The sequence below is a fragment of the Acomys minous genome (assembly GCF_964271855.1).
Source record: "Acomys minous genome assembly, chromosome: 14".
NCBI classification, from domain to species: Eukaryota; Metazoa; Chordata; class Mammalia; order Rodentia; family Muridae; genus Acomys; species Acomys minous.
Window position 1 is genome coordinate 79,176,166 of NC_140496.1, and position 22,254 is coordinate 79,198,419.

Genomic DNA, 22,254 nt, shown 5'->3' on the forward strand with positions numbered 1-22,254 from the left:
TCTCAGCAACATGAGCATCCTTTCTCTCCTGTTACTTCACACATCTCGTTGGTTTGGGTCTTTCAATAACTTTTGAGCATGTTTTATTTATATGAATGCAATATTCCTGACATTCTAACAAAAAAAGTCTAATTTCCCATGAATTAAAAATAAGCTGGGCATAGTGACACATATCCTTAATCCCAGCACTTGGGAGGCAGAGCAGGTGGATCTCTATGAGTTCAAGGCCACCCTGGTTTACATAGTGAGTTCCAGGACAGCCAAAGACACAGAGTGAAACCCCATCTTGAAAATACCAAAAGTAAATAAAGAGAGAGAAGAAAAAAATACATGAGCCAATGTTTTTGTACTATCTAATCCTTGACCTAGAATTTTGAGAATGTTTTTCTTTGTCAATCTGCTTATTTTTGAAGTAATCTGTATCCCTTCCTGCCATGTTTCACTTTCCAAGGTCAAGAGAAATTAAAACCAGAACATTACATCTGCCTTTCATATCTTCTATAGGAGATATAGATGTATATTTAGGGAGAAGCCTAGTCTCGCAGGCAGAACACTGAAGAAGGCTAACCTCTCTCCAAATCCCGTCTCTATGGTGACCTCATCACCTTAGATAAAATTTTGTATTCTTAAGAGCTCCTGCCTCAAGTCAGGTTTTCCTTTTCTCTCTCTCTCTCTCTCTCTCTTAGGGAGGAACATGAGGAGACATCTGCAATTCGAGTTGGTTTTATCACATACAACAAAGTTCTCCACTTCTTTAACGTGAAGAGTAACTTGGCCCAACCTCAGATGATGGTGGTGACGGATGTTGGAGAGGTCTTTGTTCCTTTGTTGGATGGGTTCCTTGTCAACTATGAAGAATCTCAGTCTGTGATTCACAAGTAAATATCCCGGATCTTCTAATTAAACGCAAATCAGATGTGTGTTTTAAGTTGTACTGTGTTTCAGCTCAACTACAAACATTATTTGGCTTTGTCACTTTGGGGCGGCGGGGGGGGGGGGGGCCAGGGTTGAGTTAGATTATACAACTCTTGTCATTTATGTTAGATTTACCTCTTTCTGGTGTAGACAATTTTTAACATATTCACTCTTGACCCTTTAAATTCTTTCTCCTTGGTGGAAAGGGAATGGAATGTGTTCCTTGCATGTACGTGTACATATTAAGACAGTACTATTAGCCGCGTGTGGGGGCGCACGCCTTTAATCCCAGCATTCAGGAGGCAGAGGCAGGCAGATCTCTGTGAGTTCGAGGCCAGCCTGGTCTACACAGTGAGTCCAGGACAGCCAAGGCTACACAGAGAAACCCTGTCTTGAAAAACAAAAACAAACAAACAAAAAGACAGTACTCTTTAAAGAGTTCTGGGTAGTATAAATAGGTAATATAGTGAATCAAAAAGTGTGTGCGAAGACAGTAATTTACTAAATGTTCCCTTCAAAGAATAGGTTTTGACGCCTGTGCTAAAATATCTTCCCCCCAGGAGTGTCCCCAACCCCAAGGAGTGTCTTCATCAGATTGCCTGTTCCCTGTGGGTAACAGTTACCCACATATGCTGTTCACCCAGTAAATGCCCTATGTGTTTAGGTTTGAAACATTTATTTTCTGACGTCTATGACAGACTTGCTGAGCGTTAAAAACCCTTTCCCCATTTCCTTTTCCTCAGTTTACTGGACCAAATTCCTGAGATGTTTGCTGACTCTAATGAAAACGAGACAGTCTTTGCTCCTATCATCCAGGCTGGCATGGAAGCACTGAAGGTGAGAAATGGCCACCACTACTTGACAGTAGATAGAGTTTGCAACAGAGAGATTAAAAAGGGAGGTTTCGTGTATGCAGATGCATTTTTCATCAAAGCCCTCGCTTATTAGGCTTGCTAAGCTTGCCTAGTTTTCAGGAGGAAGTCACCCAAGCCGCAGGCACTCCCAGTGTTTACATCCCAGTGCTGTTAGCATCGAAACAGATGATGTTGTCAGGATTTCAACCTATGCTCTCCCTTTGGCTTTTAGATGAACTTTTTTTTTTTTTTTTTTTTTTTTAGATTTGATAGCCTATGACCATATGGTGGGGAAGGAGGTCCCCTTCGGTCACAGACCTACGGGAGGGGAATAGGGTGAAAGCGGGAGGGAGGGAGGAACTCGAGGATACAAGTGAAAGGAAAACAATTGAGATGTAATCTGAATAAATTAATTAAATATTAAAAAAAAAAGATAAAAAAAGGCAACAGGAGAAATCTAGATCTGGGTGCCCATGCTTGTAATATCAGCTCATTGGTGGAGGCAGGAGGATCAAGGGTTCAAGGTCATCTTGGGTTAAATAATGAGCTCATTGTTAGCCTGGGCTACATAAGTCTCAAAACAACAAACAACAATAATAAATCACATGAATAAAGTCATTCAGAACCCCAACCAAAAAAAAAAATAGATGAACTTTTTATGGTCTGTCTTTAAAGTCAGTTCATTCAAGTTGGAACTGTAGGCTATGAGGAGAAAAAACAAAAACAAAAAACCCGTCCTGTCCTCTCCTTCCTTGGGGTTTTCAAGCACACAAGGGCAAGGCCTGGGGACAGTTTGTGTCAGGAAGTGACTGATGCTCATGGCCTCCCTGACTGTCATAAGTAGAGGAAAGGTTGGCCTGTGTCCACTGGGGAGGCTGAGCTCAAATGACCTTGTGTCCTCTTAGGACGGAAGAAGGCCGTGTGATCTAGAAGCCCGTGTCCCCCGTCGCCATTTCTCTAGCACAGTTCAAATCTCGCTGGCCTTAACCGCTCATCCCTAGCCTTGGTTTTAAAATTGTGTCATTAAAGTTAACTCCATACCAACTTTTAGAAGAGAACGGCTGACAGGAGTAATACGGACGCACAGGGACAGTGATGGTGTGGGGCTGAGCCTATGAACTGACCCCACGTGAATCCTCCCTGTAGTTGGATCCTCGTACCCCACTCTTGTTTAGGTGGTTCTGATTTTTGAGTGTTTGGCTGTGGTACCAGGAGCACCTATTCTTGGTGCTATGGATGTTCTTCGACTATCAGAATTACTGGCAATTTACTGTAAATCCAACAATACATTTCCCATCGCATGTGACTTGGAGGTTATAACCCACCTCTCTGAAGCCTTCACTGATGAACAGAAAGCCTTGGGAATTATGATCGTCCGCATCACTAAAAAGGAAATGCAAACCTAATCTATTTGGGTTTGTTTTTTCACTTTGAAAATGTTTGTTTTGTTGTCAGTGATGTTCTCTTCTCCAGGGAGAAATTTACCAGTAAATCTCTCCACACAGCATAATTCATAAAAGACCCTAAGATGGGAAGCAATATTTTATGCGCATGCTTAACATCTGAGGGGCATGATGAGCCAGGGATGACAAGCTGTTATTTGCCTAAAATTTAATGTCGGTTCTGATAAATCATTGTCCATAACAATAATAACATAGTCTGAAGTTGCTTTGCCTTGCCTGGTGTGGCATAGAGCGTTCTCTGCTAGTCATTCATGACAGTCAGGTTCACTGTACATGTGTCTTTATATCATTTGCATTATGGGTTTTTTTAATTCACAAGTTTATTCTTAATTAATTAAGGCAGTATATAAAACTGTCTTAGGGCTGTAATTACTGCCATGAAAACACCATGACCAAAGCAACTTGGGAAGGAAAGGATTTATTTGGTTTACATGTCTACATTACTGTCCATCATGGAAGGAAGTCAGGACAGGAACTCAGGCAGGGCAGGAGCCTGGAGACAGGAGTTGATGCAGAGATCATGGAAGGGTGCTGCTTACTGGCTTGGGCATCATGCCTTGTTCAGTCGGCTTTCTTATAGAACCCAGGATGGAGGAGTGATGCCCTCCACAATGGAGTGGGCCCACTCCCACCAATCACTTATTTAAAATACTCTACAGCTGCATCCTATGGATGCATCTTCTTAATTGAAGTTCCCTGCTTCCAGATAACTCTAGCTTGTATCAACTTGACATTACAACTAGCCAGTACAAAAACGTTGATGTTGCTGAGCACCATGGCATATGCCTGTAATCAGAGCACTCAAGGAGGCAGAGGCAGGCAGATCTCTGTGAGTTCAAGGCCAGTCTGGTCTACAAACCAAGTCCAGGACAGCCAAGGCTACATAGAGAAACCTTGTCTCAAAAAGCCAAAAAATAAAACAACAACAAAGTTGATATTTTAAAATGAGAAAGAAACTAGTATCCAAACATAGCAGTTCAGATGCCTTCCTGAATGCAGAGTCAGGTTCTGAGTAGCTGAAAATCAGACTTCAATTAGTGTAATTTAGGTAAGAATCCTCTAAAATTCTCACCTGTAGCTTTTCTGTTGTGCTGTGTCCGTAGCATTTTCTAATCTCAGGCTTCTTCCTCCTTCTTATATGGTCAAGTCTATATTTCCTTCAGACTCTGACACATACAGAAATCAATTACGTGTGAGTTGCTGACAAAACTGTCCACCTAAGTCAAATAACTTGATACTTAAAATTCTGGCTAAGAATTGGGCAAAAGTGTGCTGGAGAGATGGTGATTAAGAGCACTTGCGACTCTTACAGAAGACCCAGCTTCAGTTCCGAGCACATACGTGGTGGGTCACAACTGCCTGTAACAAAATTTGATTTTTTTTTTGTATGGGTGTAAACAACTTGCCATATATAAAGTGCTTTATAAGTCTGCAATTAGTGAAATTATAGCTTTTTTAAAAAAGATTTATTTATTTATTACATATACAGTGTTCAGCCTACATGTACACCTGCACTCCAGAAGAGGGCATCAGATCCCATTGTAGATGGTTGTGAGCCACCATGTGGTTGCTGGGAATTGAACTCAGGACCTCTGGAAGAGCAGCCAGTGCTCTCAACCGCTGAGCCATCTCTCCAGCCCCCATGAAACTATAGCTTTAAAATGAAGTGATTGAGTAAGAATAAATGTATCTACTATATATCTCTTTACATATGTGTGTGTTGTACTATTGTAAAAATTTTTTTGTGTGTATGTATGCGTGATATATATATATATACAAATGTGAGCATGTGTATGGGTACATGTGTTTGTGAAGGTGTGTATTCGTGTGTGTGTGTGTGTGTGTGTGTGTGTGTGTGTGTGTGTGTGTGTGTGTGTAAGCTTGAAGTTGACATCAGTTGTCCCCTCAGATTGCTCTCTTTCTTTCCCCTTGAGGTGGGATCTGTCGTGACCTGGAAGCCTGCCCTGTCTGGCTTGTCTTCTCTGTTTTTCCCAGTTGCAGACTGGGATTATAGGCATCCAGTATGCCTACCAGTTTTTTTTATGTGGGGTCTGGGGATCTGAATGCCACTCCTCCAATTTGAATGGCAAGCACTTTATCCTTTGAGCCATCTCCCTAGCCCCAGTCACTTTATATTTTTACAAGGCTGCGTTTCTAATGGGCCCTGAGCAGGACTTTGTAGCTCATTTAACCAGACAATTAAGTATGTTTATTATGGTTAACTGAGCCTATAAATGAGTCTTCCAACTCTTGTTTCCTGTGGTTGCTGTGTCTATGTCATGTATGGTATGAATGAAGCTTAGAGAAGCTAGGTGAATTTCCTAAAGTTGCTAAGCTAATGCCATGGCTAAGATTCTAATGGTAGCCTGGAGGCACTAGGACCTGTGATCTTAACACCTCCAGTACAGAATATAATTACTTCTGTGATTAGACAGCATTTACACCGGTACGAAGAATGTTGATAGTGGATTCTTTAGGGGAAGCAGGTGGCTCGGACAAGATGCATTTTACTTTATATTTTTGATAGCTGAATGTGTGAGAAGTATTTTTAGTTTGATCCAATTAACACAGGAAGTCTCCGTATGGTGTGATTTTTTTCACTTTCCTTCTTTACAGTAAAAGACTAGATACTGTCTTGAAAGCAGAAGATGGAAGGGGAGGGCCATTTAAGTTGAGGGCAGATATGGTGGTGACAGTTCGGACACACACACACACAGGCTGTTGTTTTCGTGGTGGCTTTAGGGATGAAGAGCATTTTAAAGCTACTAAAATCGTAGACAAATTGTGGATGCTTTATTGACTTACACTTATGGATAGTGCTGGCTTGGTCAAGTTTCTTCTACATCCCTCCCTGCCTTCCTCTCCCTCCTTAGTTTCTTTCCCTTTTCCGGTGTCTATTCTGCTGGCATGTCGTGTGCATTTGTGTCTTTATGTGTACATATAAAACACAGGAGTCCAAAAGGAGGGAAAACGAGTTGTCTTTCTGAGTCTGGCTTATTTAGCTCAATATGATTATCCCCACTAGCATCCATCACCCAGCAAATGATTTCATTCTGCTTTAGGGCTGAATAAAATCCCACTGTGTCTATGTAAGCACATGACCTGTGTCAGCTGTTGAGGAACACCTAGGCTGATTGCATTGCTTGGCTACTGTGAACAGCGCTGCAGTAGTAAACATGGATTTGCAGGTATCGCTGTGTCGGTGTGCAGACTCACGGGACTTTGTGTGTATATGCAGAAGTGCTATATCTTTGTCATCAGGTGAGGCAATGTCACATTCGAGAAAAGAAACTAACCCTTGCTGTTGCTTACCCGAGAGTGAGCCTGATTGCATTTGAAGAGTTCTGACCTGCGCAGGTCTCTTGAACAAAGGCCGTTCTCTTCAGGTGTTGAACAGCACAGCGAATATGGCAACGAGAAGGATTGATGAACTCATGTCTCAATGAGTCGTCTATAGAAATCTCGCAAGAGAGGAAATTGCTTCTTGGCCCTGCTGACCCAGAACAGCACACAAAACCACAGTCATGTTGTTGACCTCTACTCACATGATGCTCTGCTAAGATCAGTGAATGGTCTTAGATGAAGCCACCACATCTTACCCCACACATACATTATCCCAAGTCGGTGGCATGAATGAGTCTCTAAGGAGAAATAGAGAACACACTGTGCCATCCTGAGATTGGTTACATTGTTTTCAGTGAAGGTCAGTTAATTCTAAACAGGCTGAACACACAGTATATAAGCGTGATGGGTCCATGGATAAATGATCTCCACGCACAGTATTAGCTTGGTTACAGGTTGGGTGAAAGTTTGATTTGTAGTTTCTCAGAAAACTCGTTCCCACGCGATGGCCGTTCTTCTTCAGTCACTGGAGGAACCGCCACACTGTTTTCCACCTTGACTCGGCTGGTTTGCATTCCTTCTAGCAACATGCAAGAGGTCCCTTAGGTCCACATCCTCAAGAGTATTTTGCTATTTATTTTCTTTGTTACCCTTCTGACTGGGTTAAGGTGTGATTTTCATATGTTTAAGATTCTCTTAAACTCTTAACACCCGAGCATTTTTGCGTGATTTATTTATTTATTTATTTATTTATTTATTTATTTATTTATTTTTAGGCAGCGGAGTGCCCCGGGAAGCTGTTCATCTTCCATTCCTCCTTGCCTACTGCAGAAGCACCGGGAAAGCTCAAGAACAGAGATGACAAGAAGCTGGTTAACACAGACAAAGAGAAGGTACCTGGGAGCAGTTACCCTTTGAAGTGTCCACTGAGGCACTGTTGAAACGGGTCCCACACTTGAGGGGAATTTTGAACTGTAAACCGTTTAAGGGACGTCATTGTTGCTAACGAAGCCAGTAGCTGACATATCTAAGCTGAAGCGTCTTTCCTGTGCAGCCTGTGTGAGACGACACTGTTAGAGAAACGGAGGAGGGGGCCACGTGAAGAAGAGAAAGTGGAGTTGGGGGGGGAGGGGGGCGGGGACAGATGGCACTGGACATCACCCTCCTGAGGAAGAAGCAAAGGCAATAGATGCTAAAAAGAAACCTTTGCTCAAACCTGAGATAGTATGTCGGCCAGGAACAGTCTCGGGAGGGAAGGTGGATCTGACTGAGTGTGCCCACCCCTCAGCCACCCAGCGCCATCCCATCCACAGAGCGGCACCCTGCCTCTAGACTGAGGGTGGGAGGCTTTGAAGTGTCAATAAGCTGAAGGCAGCCAACTATTTTATGTCATTAGCCCAATCTACCTTACTGGAGAGGGGAATCCCATATTTTTCCTCATTTAAAATTTCCAATTAAGAGCCAGGCGTGATGGTGCACACCTGTAATCCTAGCACTCGGGGAGGCAGAGGCAGGTGGATCTCTGTGAGTGTGAGGCCAGCCTGGTCTACAAAGTGAGCCCAGGATAGTCAAGGCTACTCAAAGAAACCTTGTCTTGAAAAACAAAAACAAAAACAAAAACAAAAAAATTCTAATTAAAAAAATGTAATAGAAGCTTAGATTTTAATAAAAAAAAATCTCATGGTTTTTCTTTTTATTTTCTCTCATCCTTTTCTTTAGATACTTTTCCAGCCCCAAACAGCTGTCTACGAATCTCTGGCCAAGGACTGTGTGGCCAATAGCTGCTCAGTGACTCTCTTCCTCTTTCCCAGTCAGTATGTGGATGTGGCTTCCTTGGGTCTGGTTCCTCTGCTCACTGGAGGAACTCTTTACAAATACAATGCTTTTCAGGTAAGCAGCAAACCATTTGGCCTTCTGTTTGATTATTTTTTTAGTCTGAATCTGTCTTTCTTAGTCCCTGTCTTTGTCTGTTGTTCTGTCTCTCATCCCCCTAGTGTGTGTGTGTATCCCTGTGTGTGTGATGGATGTAGGAGTGTGTGTGTGATGCAGATGTGTGTTTGTGATGGATGCAGGTGTATGTGTGTATGTGTATATGTGGTGGATGCAGGTGTGTGTGTGCGTGTGTGTGCGCGAGAGCGCGCGTGTGTGCGTGTGTGTGTGTGTGTGTGTGTGTGTGTGAGAGAGAGAGAGAGAGAGAGAGAGAGAGAGAGAGAGAGAGATGGATGCAGGGGTATGTGTGTGTGTGTGTGTGTGTGTGTGAGAGAGAGAGAGAGAGAGAGAGAGAGAGAGAGAGAGAGAGAAAGAGAGAGAGAGAGAGAGATGGATGCAGGTGTGTGTGTGTGTGTGTGTGTGTGTGTGTGTGTGTGTGTGTGTGATGGATACAGTTTAATGTGTGTCACTGAGTGCTGCAGGACAGGGCTTTCAGGAATCATTGATCTCCTTGCAGCTAGTTGGGGTTGACTCTTCATTGTTTCCACTCCTAGAGCAGAGTGCACTGCCCTAGGCCCTAGGCTGGCTGCCCAACGAGCTTTCTGGTGGCTTCTCTTGTCTCTGCCTCTTCTCTTACACTAGGAGTTTTGGGATTAAAGTTTCGAGAGCCCACCTGTCTTTTTGTATTTCAGTCTATCTTGTGTTTTGACACATGTTTCAGGGCCAAATTCATTAGGCTTACACAGCAAATGCTTTTAAGGGCTGAGCCATCTTCCCAGGCCAGATTAAGTCTGATTGTTAGATCATGGGTTAAGATAGACTTCTGCATAGAACTGCTTGGATGCAGGCAGGGTCGACGGCCAATCTCTGCCAAGACAGGTTAAGCAAGTCCTCACAAATGTGTCTGTCAGATATACTGGGCCAGAAGGCTGAAGATGATGTGGCAATGTTATAGAGTGTATGGGTGACTGTTCAGGCAGCAAACTGTCTCTGTCATCTTCTCATTTGGGAAGCTGCTAACCTGCACTCCCTGTATACTCAGGTAATTAATTTTATTCCTTCTCAAGTCTCTGATGGGGCTGAAAAACAGTTTAATTTTACGATTAAGCTTAGTTGTTTAGGGGTTAAGATGTGTTTAGGTCTAGATAGATTTTTTAAGTTGATAGAGATGAGATATGATAGACATTGATTTACATTCAGAATTTTAGACACACCAAGATAGGAAAGATGTTTTCTTCAAGGCTGCCAAATTCAAGTATTCAAAACACTATGAATGTGACATTTCTATAATTCCTGATTGTTTCATGGTTCTTCTTGCTGTAGGTAGTTTATTGTATATATTGTAATAATATAAATGTGTATGTAAATAAATAAAAATTAAAAATTTTTTAAAAAGAAAGTTGTGTCCCTCTGCTATGCTTGCAGAGAGGAGCCTAGCATAGCTGTCCTCTGAGAGGCTCCACCCAGCAGCGGATCGAAACACATGCTGAGGCTTGCAGAGCCACACTTTGGGCAGAGTTTAGGGAGCCTTGTGGAAGAATGGGGGGGGGGGAAGGATAGAAGGACCTGGAAGGGACAGGAGCTCCACAAGAAGACCAACAGAGCCAACTAACCTGGGCCTTGCGGGGCTTGCAGAGACTGAAGTACCAACCACGGACCATGCATGGACTGGACCTAGACCCTCTACCCAGATGTGGCCAATGGGCACCTCAGGCTTCATGTGGGTCCCCGAGTGTGGGGAGCAGGGGAGGGGTTGTCTCTGACATAGATGTTGCCTGCCTTATGATCACTTCCCCCTGGCTGGACTACCTTGCTAGGCCACAGGGGAAGAGGACACCCTCAGTCCTGATGCAACTTGATGAGCTGGAGTGAGAGGGTAGGGGGGCTCCCCTTTTCTGAGGGGTGGGGAGGGGGGAGAGAGGAAGAGGTAAGGAGGGAGGGTGGGACCCAGAGGAGAGGAGGGAAGGGACTACGATTGGGATGTAAGTGAATAAATACATTTTTTTTTAAACTTTAGAAAAGAACAAGAGGACAGCTGTGTCCCATTGTGGACAACCAGCAAAAGTAAATTCAAGAAATATAAAGCCGCAGGTGTTTGATTGGCTTCCTACCGATTTTAGCCACACACCGAGCTCACGCTACCTGGAGTTGTGAGCATTGCTGTAGGGAAAGTACATCTTATATAAGATATACCTACGACAGTGTTTGGAAACGGAGCTGCATGTTTGTTTTAACGTGTTGAAATCTGAGGCAGGCTCAGCTCATTACACCCTGCTCTTTCACGTTGGACTAACGTGCCTCCCCTGAATTTGGCAAAGGCATACACCCCAGTTTAGGATAGGCATAGTTACAAGCTTCTCTTGTGGACAACTGTGCCTTGAAGTCTTACGGTATTTAGTCACAGAGAACAGATAGGTGCTGCCTCCTTCCGAGGAAGAGCCCAGGCCAGGCCACTAAAGTCTGTGCTCTACAGGGTAACTCATCGTACAGGGATGTTTTCCTAACAGACAGCAAATGTTGGATTTACTTGTGAATAATAAAGCAGTACCTAGTTATATATTTGTAATGGCAGTTAACTAAGATTGAAATATGTAAGACCAAAGATTGAAAATGAAATGCATTTTTTTAAAAAAGCTTTAAGATGACTTCTGGATAAACATATGTCTTTGCAGATACAGTAGAATATAAGGCCTTAATAATGATAAAATTCAGACACTCATCTGGTCAGGGTTGTGGATAGTTGGCAGAGTGCACCTATTCAGTTCATTCTCCAGAGAGGGAAGCACATTTGATCGGAGGCCTCCGTCTTCTGTTCCTTGTTAGTAGAGTTCTGGCTGGAGCAGTGCTGGGGTCGCACATGGGGAGGCTATCCTCATTAGGATGACTTAGCTGCACGGCGACGAAGGGCAGTGTTGGCCAGAGGCACTGGACCTCACTACTGCTGCGTTCACTCCCTTCTAGTTTTTAGGAGTGTGCTAGTTAAGAATAATTTTTGATAAAAGCCTCTTATTTGTTAGTCAATATACCAAAATTTATTATGGTTTCTGTCGTGTTATTAAAAAAGAAGTGATGTCATAATGCAATAGAGAAAACCCTCTGCAATAAGGAATAGCATATCTTATAATCAGTGCTAGTGTTAATTTGACTTTTATGTGCATTGTTGTAGAATGAATCATATCCTGGTATTTCCTTCTTAGCTTTAAAAGTAAAAAAAATAATAGTGTCTTCCATTAGATATTGCTGGGGGAAAATGATGGCCAAGAACATAGTCAGGCATCTGATGTGTACCTGAAGTATGCTTTATGAGTACTGTCTGTGATGTTTTCTTTCATCGTCTCTTTGTTTGAGGATTGAAAATGGGAATTGTGTGTGTGTGTGTGTGTGTGTGTGTGTGTGTGTGTGTGTGTGTGTGTCTATGTATGTGTGTGTATATGTGAGGTCTGTATGTGTGAGTGCATGCATGTGTCTCTGTGGTGTGTATGTGAGTGTTTGCGTGCGTGCGTGCGTGCATGCGTCTGTGTATGCGCACATGCCTCTCTGTGCTTTTTCTGCTGCCTGTAAAGCAGCAATGGTGAGAATCTCATGAGGGTTACCCGACCAGGTCAGAGATATGGCCCTGGCTGCTGCTTGTCAGCGAGGTAGTGTTTGATGTGAGTCTTAGCTCCCTAGCACATGATCGTGTATTGCTTAGGTGTGGGCTGTAAACAGCTTTCAGAAATATGGCTCAACAGAAGAGTTAAGAAGTCCAAGGAAAAGTTAAATCTCCGGGCTCCATGAACTCTGACTGAGCTTCAAGCTATGAGTATGGTCGAATAAGATACCCCCTGCTCACTTCCGACAGTGCAGCATCAGGCTATGAGTATAGTCAAATAAGACACCATGCTCACTTCCAACACTGCAGCGTCTTCCCCAGCACCACCGAATATGTTGAAAAATGTGTTGTTTCCGATGTCTAATCAAACTCCTGAGTAAATAAATAGCTTATGCTATTTCTTAATTTGCAAAGTAAATGTAATAGTTGATCTTCCCATCCAAATGTTATGAAGATGAAAATATAGGCAAATGTTTTATTTATTAGAACTTAAGAAGATGATTATATATTTTCCTAAGATTATACATGTACATGAGATACATGTGTAAGTGTGCTAAATCAAAATGTAAGAATGATTTAAAGTCTTTTACTGCCCCCTGGTGGCCACTGATCACACTTTATCTTTTAGATACATCTGGACAGCCAACAGTTTTTGAATGACCTTCGAAACGATATTGAAAAGAAAATAGGCTTCGATGCTATTATGAGGGTTCGTACCAGCACAGGTAATCCTCACTCACATCACTGCACGTCCCTTCTGCATAATAGTTTTCTCTTTAAGTAACAGCACAAGAAAGCACAGCGAGATTGAAATAAGCCGAAGATCCTTTCTTCCTATACTTTCTTTAGGTTTCAGGGCCACTGATTTCTTTGGTGGAATACTGATGAACAACACCACAGATGTGGAGATGGCAGCCATCGACTGCGACAAGGCCGTGACGGTAGAGTTCAAGCATGATGACAAGCTCAGTGAAGATGCTGGTGCCTTGATCCAGGTGACTAAGCACCCGCTCCGACCTTTGACCTTTGACCTTTGACACCAGATGTGCTACTCTTCCCATAACAAAGCTCAGCTCTCTCCAAAGCAGGAGTCCTTAGAGCATGCTTGTGTGGCTTACCCGTAGGTCATACGTATATGCTACTTATGTGACACAGCAGTCATTGGCCTGACCAACAGAGGTGAAGTGTCAGGCGTCAACAAACTGGTTTCTGTGAAAGTATCTGTGTCCAAGGTTCTTGTAGTGACCCCACTCTAATTTAGTTTAGCTAATTCACCCTTTTAAAGGTACCACCTACATGGTCTTCCCTAAGGAAAGGCACACCAATTGGCTGTTCAGTGCCAGACGGTCAGCCCTAAAACCATACATACAAGTAACATTATATGGATTGAACAGGTTATAGTGAGGAGTAAATACATATATGCATATATGCATGCAATAATGACCAGTGAAATAAGAGGCCATGAATTTTAAGGGGAATGTATAGGGGTATTTAAGAGGATTTGGAGAGAAACACTGCGATTATATTAATCTCAAAAATTAAAATAAAGTAAAGGTCCTACCTCCAAATGAAGTTTTATTCTAAGGTGCTGAGGGAGGTTAGAACTTTAGCATGCAGGGGACCACAATTTAGCCTCTAGCATTATGCTAAGCATTGTAGCATAAGCAAATGGAATAGGTCTGGCTTTGAGTAAATATCAGTTAAATAGTACATCAAGAAATGAAATGAGAAAAATATATCTAAATATCATAGTTTTCAAACGTCAGAGATTGACATAGAGTGAGAACGAGCATTACTGTTTGCCTTTGAATCGCAGGTGCCTGGGTCGTGGCTATGTTCCAGCAGACCTGAGTGCCCCGTCAGAACGAGCCATGCCCTCTCATGGGACCTGGATCCTTAGTAGTAAAATCTGTGAGATGCAGATCAGCGTGAAATGTGAATGGATGTTTACCTGGGACTAGCTCAATAGCTTAAACCATTGAAATGTTACAGTGAATGAAATTAGGCATTCCTCCTCCTGGGGATTGTTCAGTCTTTAAAGTCCATGGAGAAACACTGGAGGTTTCCCTGTGCACACTGTTCCGTACATGCCAACAGGATTAAATCAGCTTGTCTGGGTCCAGTCAGTAACACCCACGCCCCGATGTTGCTTCTGCAGTGTGCGGTGCTCTATACGACCATCAGCGGCCAGCGAAGGCTTCGGATTCACAATCTCGCCTTAAACTGCAGCACCCAGCTAGCGGATCTCTACAAGAGCTGTGAAACAGACGCCCTTATCAACTTCTTTGCCAAGTCAGGTACCATCTTGCTAATGCCATGGCTTGGTGACCCAGTCGAGACTCAGTAGGCAACTAGTCAGAAGCTGGAAAACACCATGGTGGTGCAAGAACCAGTAAAGTCAAAGGTTGAACACTGGACAGCACCTCCAGCCGTAATGATGCAGAGCCACCTCTCCATGGCCAGGCCACACAGATTTGACTTGAGCTTTCTCGCTAGTGAGGGGTCTGAGGTGAAATTTAGGAATGTGTGAGTGTGCTCTCTAGCACCACCGACTTGCACTCATGTTGATTATCTGTGCCCTGGTGACTAAGAAGCAGGAAGGGTGATTTCTTTAACTTCCCTTCTGAAAGGCTATACTTAAAGTTTGGCAGAGGGCATTCCAGCCTGCAGAAGTCAAGGCTTGGGGAGATAACAAACTGGCCTGTCTTTTCTGCATCTAGAATTCTGTTTCAAGTAGTCTCAAGACAAATCTGAGTTGATGTAACCCTTTGCCCTTATACCATTGTCCTTCATTGCTGAGACCGTCCTATTTACTCAAAAGAGGGCAGAACAAGCACATTCTCCTTGTATGGTGGTCGGAGATTACAGCAACTTGTTCCTTGTTATTCTTTAATGAGATCACTTTCTAAAGTGTCTTTCCTATTTGTGATTTTGTGCTCCCAGCATTTAAAGCAGTTTTGAACCAGCCTTTGAAGGTCATCCGGGAAATTCTAGTTAACCAGACTGCCCATATGTTGGCATGTTACCGGAAGCACTGTGCAAGTCCATCTGCAGCAAGCCAGGTGAGTTCCTTGCTGTGCTGAGCACACAGCATGTGCAGAGCAAGTGTGCGCAGCTGCTGTACCTGGAGGCTCCATAGTAGAGCGTGCGGTCAGGTAAACTGAGGATGTGCCTGGGCTGGGGGTGGTGACAGTGGACCTACATACCTTTGTAGCCAACATCAAAAAGAAAGATAAATAGGAAAAAAAGGAAGGAAGGAAGGAAGGAAGGAAAGAAGGAAGGAGGGAAGGAAGGAAGGAAGGAAGGAAGAAAGAAAGAAAAGAAAAGAAAGAAAGAAAGAAAGAAAGAAAGAAAGAACAAGCCCTGGTTTTTACAAAGTATTGGGATAAAAAATGTGACAATCCCAACTACACTGTGTATAAACAGAGGGATGTCATAATATAGCAGGATTCTCTTTTGTATATAGATGTGACTATTTTGTTGTGTGGACATTTAAATATACTTTAGGCACATAAATGATGTTGCGGTGAACTAATGCCATTAATAACAGTGGCACTTTAAAAAGTAAATATAGTTTGTAATATAAATGGTGGAATTGTTTTCATTTAAAAGTTACATATTAAGGCAAGGCCTCACTATGATAATCTGGCTAGCTGTCAACCGTATATGTGGACCAGGGTCTCCTGAGTCTCCCATGGAGATGCAGGCAATCCTCCTACCTCAGCTTAAACATTAGTAATAGAATCACTTCAAAACAATTGTCTTTGAGCATCATCTAAGTAACTTGACCATTTAGGCCTCTTAGGAAACCTTTTCTTAGAAAGCTCAGCCATCTGTTTTGCCTGTGTCCTCTGTTCACATTCTTCCCTGTGTCAGTAAAGTCAGACGCTGCTTTTCATAGCTGTACATCAAGTGTCTAACTAGTTTAGGAAGGAATTCTCTGAGCAGCTGGTGGAAAATTTCTGTAACTCATTCTTTGAGTGGTTACTCCACCATGAGGATGCTATAAGCAGGAAGAGAACGCAGACAAATTCTGCACCTAAATTCAGCAACTGAGTAAAGAAGAAAGGTGACACCGCACTTTTCAGGAACGTTCCCTTCTGTGCTGCTTGAAGGGATCGGTCATTTGGGTTTTGAACTTCTCTGTTGACAGTTATGTAGCCAGCTGCTGAGTCTGTATGGCTGTTTGGTTCTCTTTATTATTCAGGATATTTTCACTTCAGTCAACTTAAGACTCCATACTGTTACAGAGGCCAGGCATAGTGGCATATGCCTGGAGAGAAAACAGGATCAGAGTTCAAGGTTATTGAGACCGACTTCTGCTACATGAGACTCTGTCTCAAAAGGATTATAGGAAAGAAGGGAAGGAGGAAGGGAAAGGAAGGGAGGAAGGAAGGGAAGAAGGAAGGAAAGAACTAAAGTGGAAAGGAAGAAAGAAAAAACTGCAGTCAGGCAAGCATAGTTGAGTAGTGTGGTTGTTTGGATCACGTGAGCCCACCAGCTCGCATGGAGTCCGATCATAAGCACGTGGAGCACTTTGCACCATTTTCACTCCTTGTCTCGGTGCTCGTCTGCCTCTGGAGTGTCTGACCTTTCAGAAGGAGCAGTTGGCAGGGAGCAGGTACAGTTAGTGCCTCCTCTCGAAGCTTATTTGCTACCGTTAAAATGCTTTTGCCTTTAAAGACCTTAAGTGAAAAACAGTGTCTGTTGCTTATTTAAGGGGAAAAGTAAAACATCGTTTCATTCTGGTTTAAAAGTTAGAAGAATGGTGTCTACCTGAAATCACCTGTTTCTATGGCATAAGCATGGTAGAAAAAGCCGTTGTGATGGTTGGTTTTGCTCAGGGTGGGTCAATAGAAATGATTGATGTTTCTTTTTCCATTTGAGCATTTCAGTGGCACCTTTAACCACCAATGAAGCTATGGCCCTCACTCTAATCACCTGCCTCTGAATCCTGGCGCACTGAGGACCGAGCTTCCAATGCTGCGTCCTTAGGACATTTTCCATATCCAGACCCCAGCAGTAAGACAGACCATCAAGATACATACTTTGGTTGTGTGACAGACCTGAGTGGACTGCTTTTGTCCAGTTGCCAAAGGCTAGAGAAACCACTTAGGGTAGATAATTTAAGGAGGCACTATTCCAACCCGGATGCCTGAGACATGGGAGTAGTCAAAAGAATGTTCCAGCAAATGTTCAAGTTTATAGAGGAGGACTAGTCGCCTTTATGAAAGCTAATAGGCCATTTGTATTTTTAGGGAGTAAAATGCTCCTCAAGAGGCAAGCCAGGGTGCTGGAGACATGGCTTGGTAGTTAAGAGCACCTTAAGTGCTCAGTCTTGTGGAGGGCTGAGTTGGATCCACTGCACCCACCTGGTGGCCCACAGCCATCTGTGACTCCAGTTCCAGGGGGTCCTGCACCCTCTGCTGACCTCTGAGAGCACTAGGTATTCATATATACTGCACAGACATATACTCGAGCAAAAACTTTTGTATTTATAAAATAAAGTAAATGCTTTATTTAAAATGCCACTGAAGTTCCCCTTTAAAAAAACAGGTAAGGCAAAGACTTTAAATACAAAATTGCCAGTGTTTTTGCTCATTACTGCTCTGTCACTAGAAAATGAAAAAAAAAAATTCAAACTCTGTCAAGCCAGAGTTTCATGAATGTTGACTCATCAGAACCAGTACTTTTTCTCTGAGGTAATTTAATTATCGGGGAGCCAGGGATCCTCTGGGGAGATTTTACAGCAATAATCTATGACACTTTTTAAAACCATGCTGAGTAAACTTTTCTTCTTGTTTTCTTTCACTCTTTTTTTTTTTAAAGATTTATTTATTATTTATACAGTACTCTGCCTGCATGTGTGCCTGCAGGCCAGAAGAGGGCACCAGATTTCATTATAGACGGTTGTGAGCCATATGGTTGCCGGGAATTGAACTCAGGACCTTTGGAAGAACCGCCAGTGTTCTTTCTCAATCAGCTTTCATACCCGTTTTTCTTGTTTCCTTCCTTCTGCCCTATGTAGCCCAGCCTCCTCCTAGACAGCCTTGTTAGTGCTGTGTCATCATAAATGCCAAGCCCTCCCCCATTTGTGTCATTTAAAATGATGGATAAGCCTGGTGCGGTGTTGCACACTTGTAATCCCAGCACTCAGGGAGGCAGAGGCAGGTGGGTGAATCTCTGAGTTTGAGGCCTGCATGGTCTACAAAGTCCAGGACAGCCAAGGCTACAAAACATAAATAGATTTTTGAAAAACAATAAATAAATAAATAAATAAAATGATGGATATATAAACTACCTGAGTACTTCTGGTTAACTTGAGACAGTGAGTGAAATTTCAAGATAGTTACCGAGTATATCTGCACTTCTGTTCGTGAAGCCAAGCATATTCTTCATAGTTATGTTTTAACTTGCTTAGAAATAGCACTGGGACTCCTGGCTCTGGAACTTGACCATGTTCCAATTCCTTCATCTTTTCTTCATTTCCTTGCCTGAGGTAGTAACGCAGTATTATGGGTTCCTTGGGGGAAGTACTTCCTGCTGAAGGAAAAGACTACAGTGCAAGGAGTGTTCTCTTGGGAGATAGCGTATGTTTACTGATTCCGGTGCCCTGTAATGAGATCAGAAGTTGAGGTGAAATAAACGGTCAGGTAGAACACTCTGGAACATGCTTGCCTAAATAAGTTAAAAAGTTTGTCTCTTATACTCCTTCCTCAGAAGATCATGAGAAGAGACTTCTGAGATGAAGGAGTCTGGGGGTGAAAGATAAGGAATAAATCCCATCAGAGTCCTGAGGGAAGCTTTCTCGTCACTGAAGATTCTGATGTGTATATTCTTTTTTTCATGAGTAAGATAGATAGCTAAAGGACTGGGAGGATTCCTGTCAGTAAAATGCTTGCCTAGCAAATGCAAGAAGCTCGTTCAGTCTCCACAGCCCAGAGAGAAACCCTGGGCACAGTCGAGAGGAGTGAGCTCAGGGAAGTAGACACAGGAGGATCTCGGGGCTCACCAGTCTGCCAGTCTAGCCTAAGTGGGGAGCCTCTGTCTCAAGGGAGCTTGAATGCCTTCCTGATATGACACCTGAGGTTGTCGTCTGGCCTGCACGCATGCAAACACGCGCACACGTATACGTGTGTAAAAAAGAGAAAGCTAAAAATAGGACAGGCTCATGAAACAAATTTTTGGGTTGTTTTTTTTTTTTTTTCTCTCTTTCAGCTCATACTGCCAGATTCCATGAAAGTACTGCCGGTGTACATGAATTGTTTGTTAAAAAACTGCGTGCTGCTCAGTAGGCCGGAGATCTCCGCTGATGAGCGGGCGTACCAGCGGCAGCTGGTCATGACCATGGGCGTGGCCGAGTCCCAGCTTTTCTTCTATCCAAGGCTCCTGCCAATAGTAAGCAAGTGGTGTCTGGGTGTTCCCTCGGGCGGTCTGGGAAGCATGTGCTGGGCTCTCCTCCTAAGAAATTCAGAGTCCGAAACGTGCACCCTGGCCTCCTAGCAGAAGCTCTCTGAGCAAGTTGCCTGTGCTCTGCGTGGCCGGGGGAGGATGGGAGGGCTCCTGTCACGGAATGGGTCAGATTGCTTCGCTTTCTGCGTCCTTCTCAAACTTGTCATAGTCAGTTAAGTGGGCACTTTTAGAAGTCTATAAACAAGTCGGTGCCAGGAAACGTCACCTGAACTCCACATCATACAGGAGCACTTCCACGCATGCTGGGGGAATCTTCTGTGGGCGTGAGTGATCTGTTTTCAAGTAGTGTGTGACCGTGTAAGAGTCACCGTGTTTAGTCTGACTGGCTTTTCTCAGTTGCAGTCAGGGGCTTACAGATTAACACACACTTGAGGATCCCTGTGCCGTGCAAGAGCCCAGCTGCTCTTGTCCTCAGGCGTGCGCATGGCAATGTAGTGCACTTGGTTACATGTCCTTCGCTCTGCCTGGACTCTTTCTCCCTGAGAGCTGGAAGACCGATCAGTTGTGTGCAACTCCTCCCTTGGTCATAGCAGCAACGCGCAGTAGGCACTTACCAATAGCTCCGTCAATGATACACTGTTAGAAGTAAAAGATCTCATTTCAGTGGCTGCGAGGGTAAGAAATGAACTATTTCAAATGACTGATTGACACGTAAAATTGGATTGTCAACAGTGAGTAGGCCAGAGAGATGCGAAAACAGAGCCCAGCCCAAGGGAAGCTTCTTTCTTGCCTTCATTTTACTCCTGGAGAGCCTTGTGTTCTGGGTTTTAGATGTCATGTGTTTCTGTCTCTGGATATAGAAGAGGCATTGGAAAGCTACTGGTCTGACTCTGCTGGGGCATCTCCCACAGTCCTCCCGCCCCCTGCCTTCATGCTGTCTGGGTGGAAAGTCTTGGCCAGCCCACTGTTGTCTCTCTACCATGCTTACTGTCAGCAAACAGGCCAGCTCCCCCGGGGTGTCCAGAGTGCAGACACTTTTTGTCTCCCTCATTTGTTGCCACCAGACGTGATCACTGTACTGCAGTCAGCCTAGTGAGTCCCCTTGTTCCCTCCACTGCCTCTTCTTCAGTCTGCTTGCAGCTCAGCCGTCAGGGCAGTGGGATCCCACTCAGATGACCACAGCCCTTCTCTTCTGTCCTTGAGCCAGTCCAGAAATCCCTGGCCCCGTGTTGTTGCTTCTGTTCCTCTCATCTTGTGCCAGTCACAAAGGTCTCTTTGCTGACCCTGAAACAAAACACCCTAGTCAGACTCTTACCTCAGGACCCCTGCGTAAATATTTCTGTGTGCCTGGAATGTTCCTCCTTAAATTTCCCCCAGGCTCAGCCTGTCAATCTTTTTCACATCCTCAAGTAGCTTCCCTCAAGATGTGCCTTTTCCAGAGCCTTCCTTGGTTCGCTGCCCCCACCACTGATCCCTTACCCACTCGCTATTGGATTTCCACACAGCTCTTAACATCTGCAATTTATATATATTTTGCTTATTTCGTGTCATAAGTTTTTCTTCTTCCAAAAGACCATCAGCTGCACAAGGCAGAGATTCTTCTGTGCACCATATAGGTCTTAATTAACTATGCACTGTACAGGAGGGAAAGGGGACAAGAGAAAGACTAAAAGCAGGAGAGGAAAGCCCTCTCACGTCTCTTGACTTTGCCCAAACAGCACACATTAGACGTGAAAAGCACCGTGCTGCCTTCTGCTGTCCGCTGCTCCGAGTCTCGCCTCTCAGAAGAAGGGATATTCCTGCTGGCTAATGGTCTGAACATGTTCTTATGGTTAGGAGTGAGCAGCCCACCAGAGCTGATTCAAGGGATATTTAACGTGCCATCGTTTGCACATATCAACACAGATATGGTGAGTGCCTTTTCAATTCTGTGATTAAAAATACAAAAAGAAACTTTTAAAACGTATGATCAATTTTATGATACAAAGAAAGGGAAAGGGGCATCCTTCCCTCTCCCAACATAGCCTGGGAAGGGTTATTCACCTTTTCCTAAGAGGTGGTCCAACACTAGCCTCTTCATGAAACACACCTGTTGCTGCACTGCAGCGGTGACCTGTATTTCCAAAAGCAATAACTGATTCATTGGTGGAAATGTATGTTTTCCACGTTTTCAGTTTTCAGGTAAATGAACTGAGCTGACAGATAGTCTATGTGGCGTTAGAGGGACGCTTGTAACATTCTGGGGGACTTGTATTGCTACTTCTGTTCCAAGTGTCTCTGGTTGTACTGAAATTGTGGCGCTCTCACATTTAGACATCCCTGCCTGAGCTGGGAAGTCCACACTCTCAACAACTCAGAACAATAATGAATAGTATCCAGCAAAAGAAGCCATACTCGATGAAGGTAAAATGCTATTTTCCCCTCTTCCTTCAGTGTTTCTTATTTTATCAAAAATCTTTTAAATGTATATTCTATAGTTTTATCTCATGATCTTTGATAGAAAGCTTCCACCTCTGACTATGTGTATGTACTTATTAGACATAAGCGCGCGCGCGCACACACATACACACACACACACACACACACACACACACACACACACACACACACACACACCCCAGTTATGGCTATGGCTTTTCTTACTAGACACCAAGTTAGTGATCATGATGACCTTCCTTGTGGTGTAGAAACAGCTGCTGTCATTAACAACCTTTGAAATAACATTCCTTTCTGTTTCTTGTGTTAC

General features: G+C 43.7%; 1 protein-coding gene across 2 annotated transcripts in view; it reads left to right on the forward strand.

The window, feature by feature from the left end:
• Positions 1-22,254, forward strand: part of SEC24D (SEC24 homolog D, COPII coat complex component) — an 88,115-nt gene that overhangs the window by 61,188 nt on the left and 4,673 nt on the right. For both annotated transcript variants that reach the window (XM_084755905.1, XM_084755904.1), the window contains exons 12-22: positions 687-878; positions 1,659-1,752; positions 7,351-7,467; positions 8,294-8,464; positions 12,724-12,820; positions 12,945-13,090; positions 14,254-14,392; positions 15,039-15,157; positions 19,314-19,493; positions 21,227-21,418; positions 21,822-21,911. In XM_084755905.1, the coding sequence (XP_084612031.1) occupies positions 687-878; positions 1,659-1,752; positions 7,351-7,467; positions 8,294-8,464; positions 12,724-12,820; positions 12,945-13,090; positions 14,254-14,392; positions 15,039-15,157; positions 19,314-19,493; positions 21,227-21,418; positions 21,822-21,911 (1,537 nt within the window). The remainder of the gene's footprint in view (positions 1-686; positions 879-1,658; positions 1,753-7,350; positions 7,468-8,293; positions 8,465-12,723; positions 12,821-12,944; positions 13,091-14,253; positions 14,393-15,038; positions 15,158-19,313; positions 19,494-21,226; positions 21,419-21,821; positions 21,912-22,254) is intronic.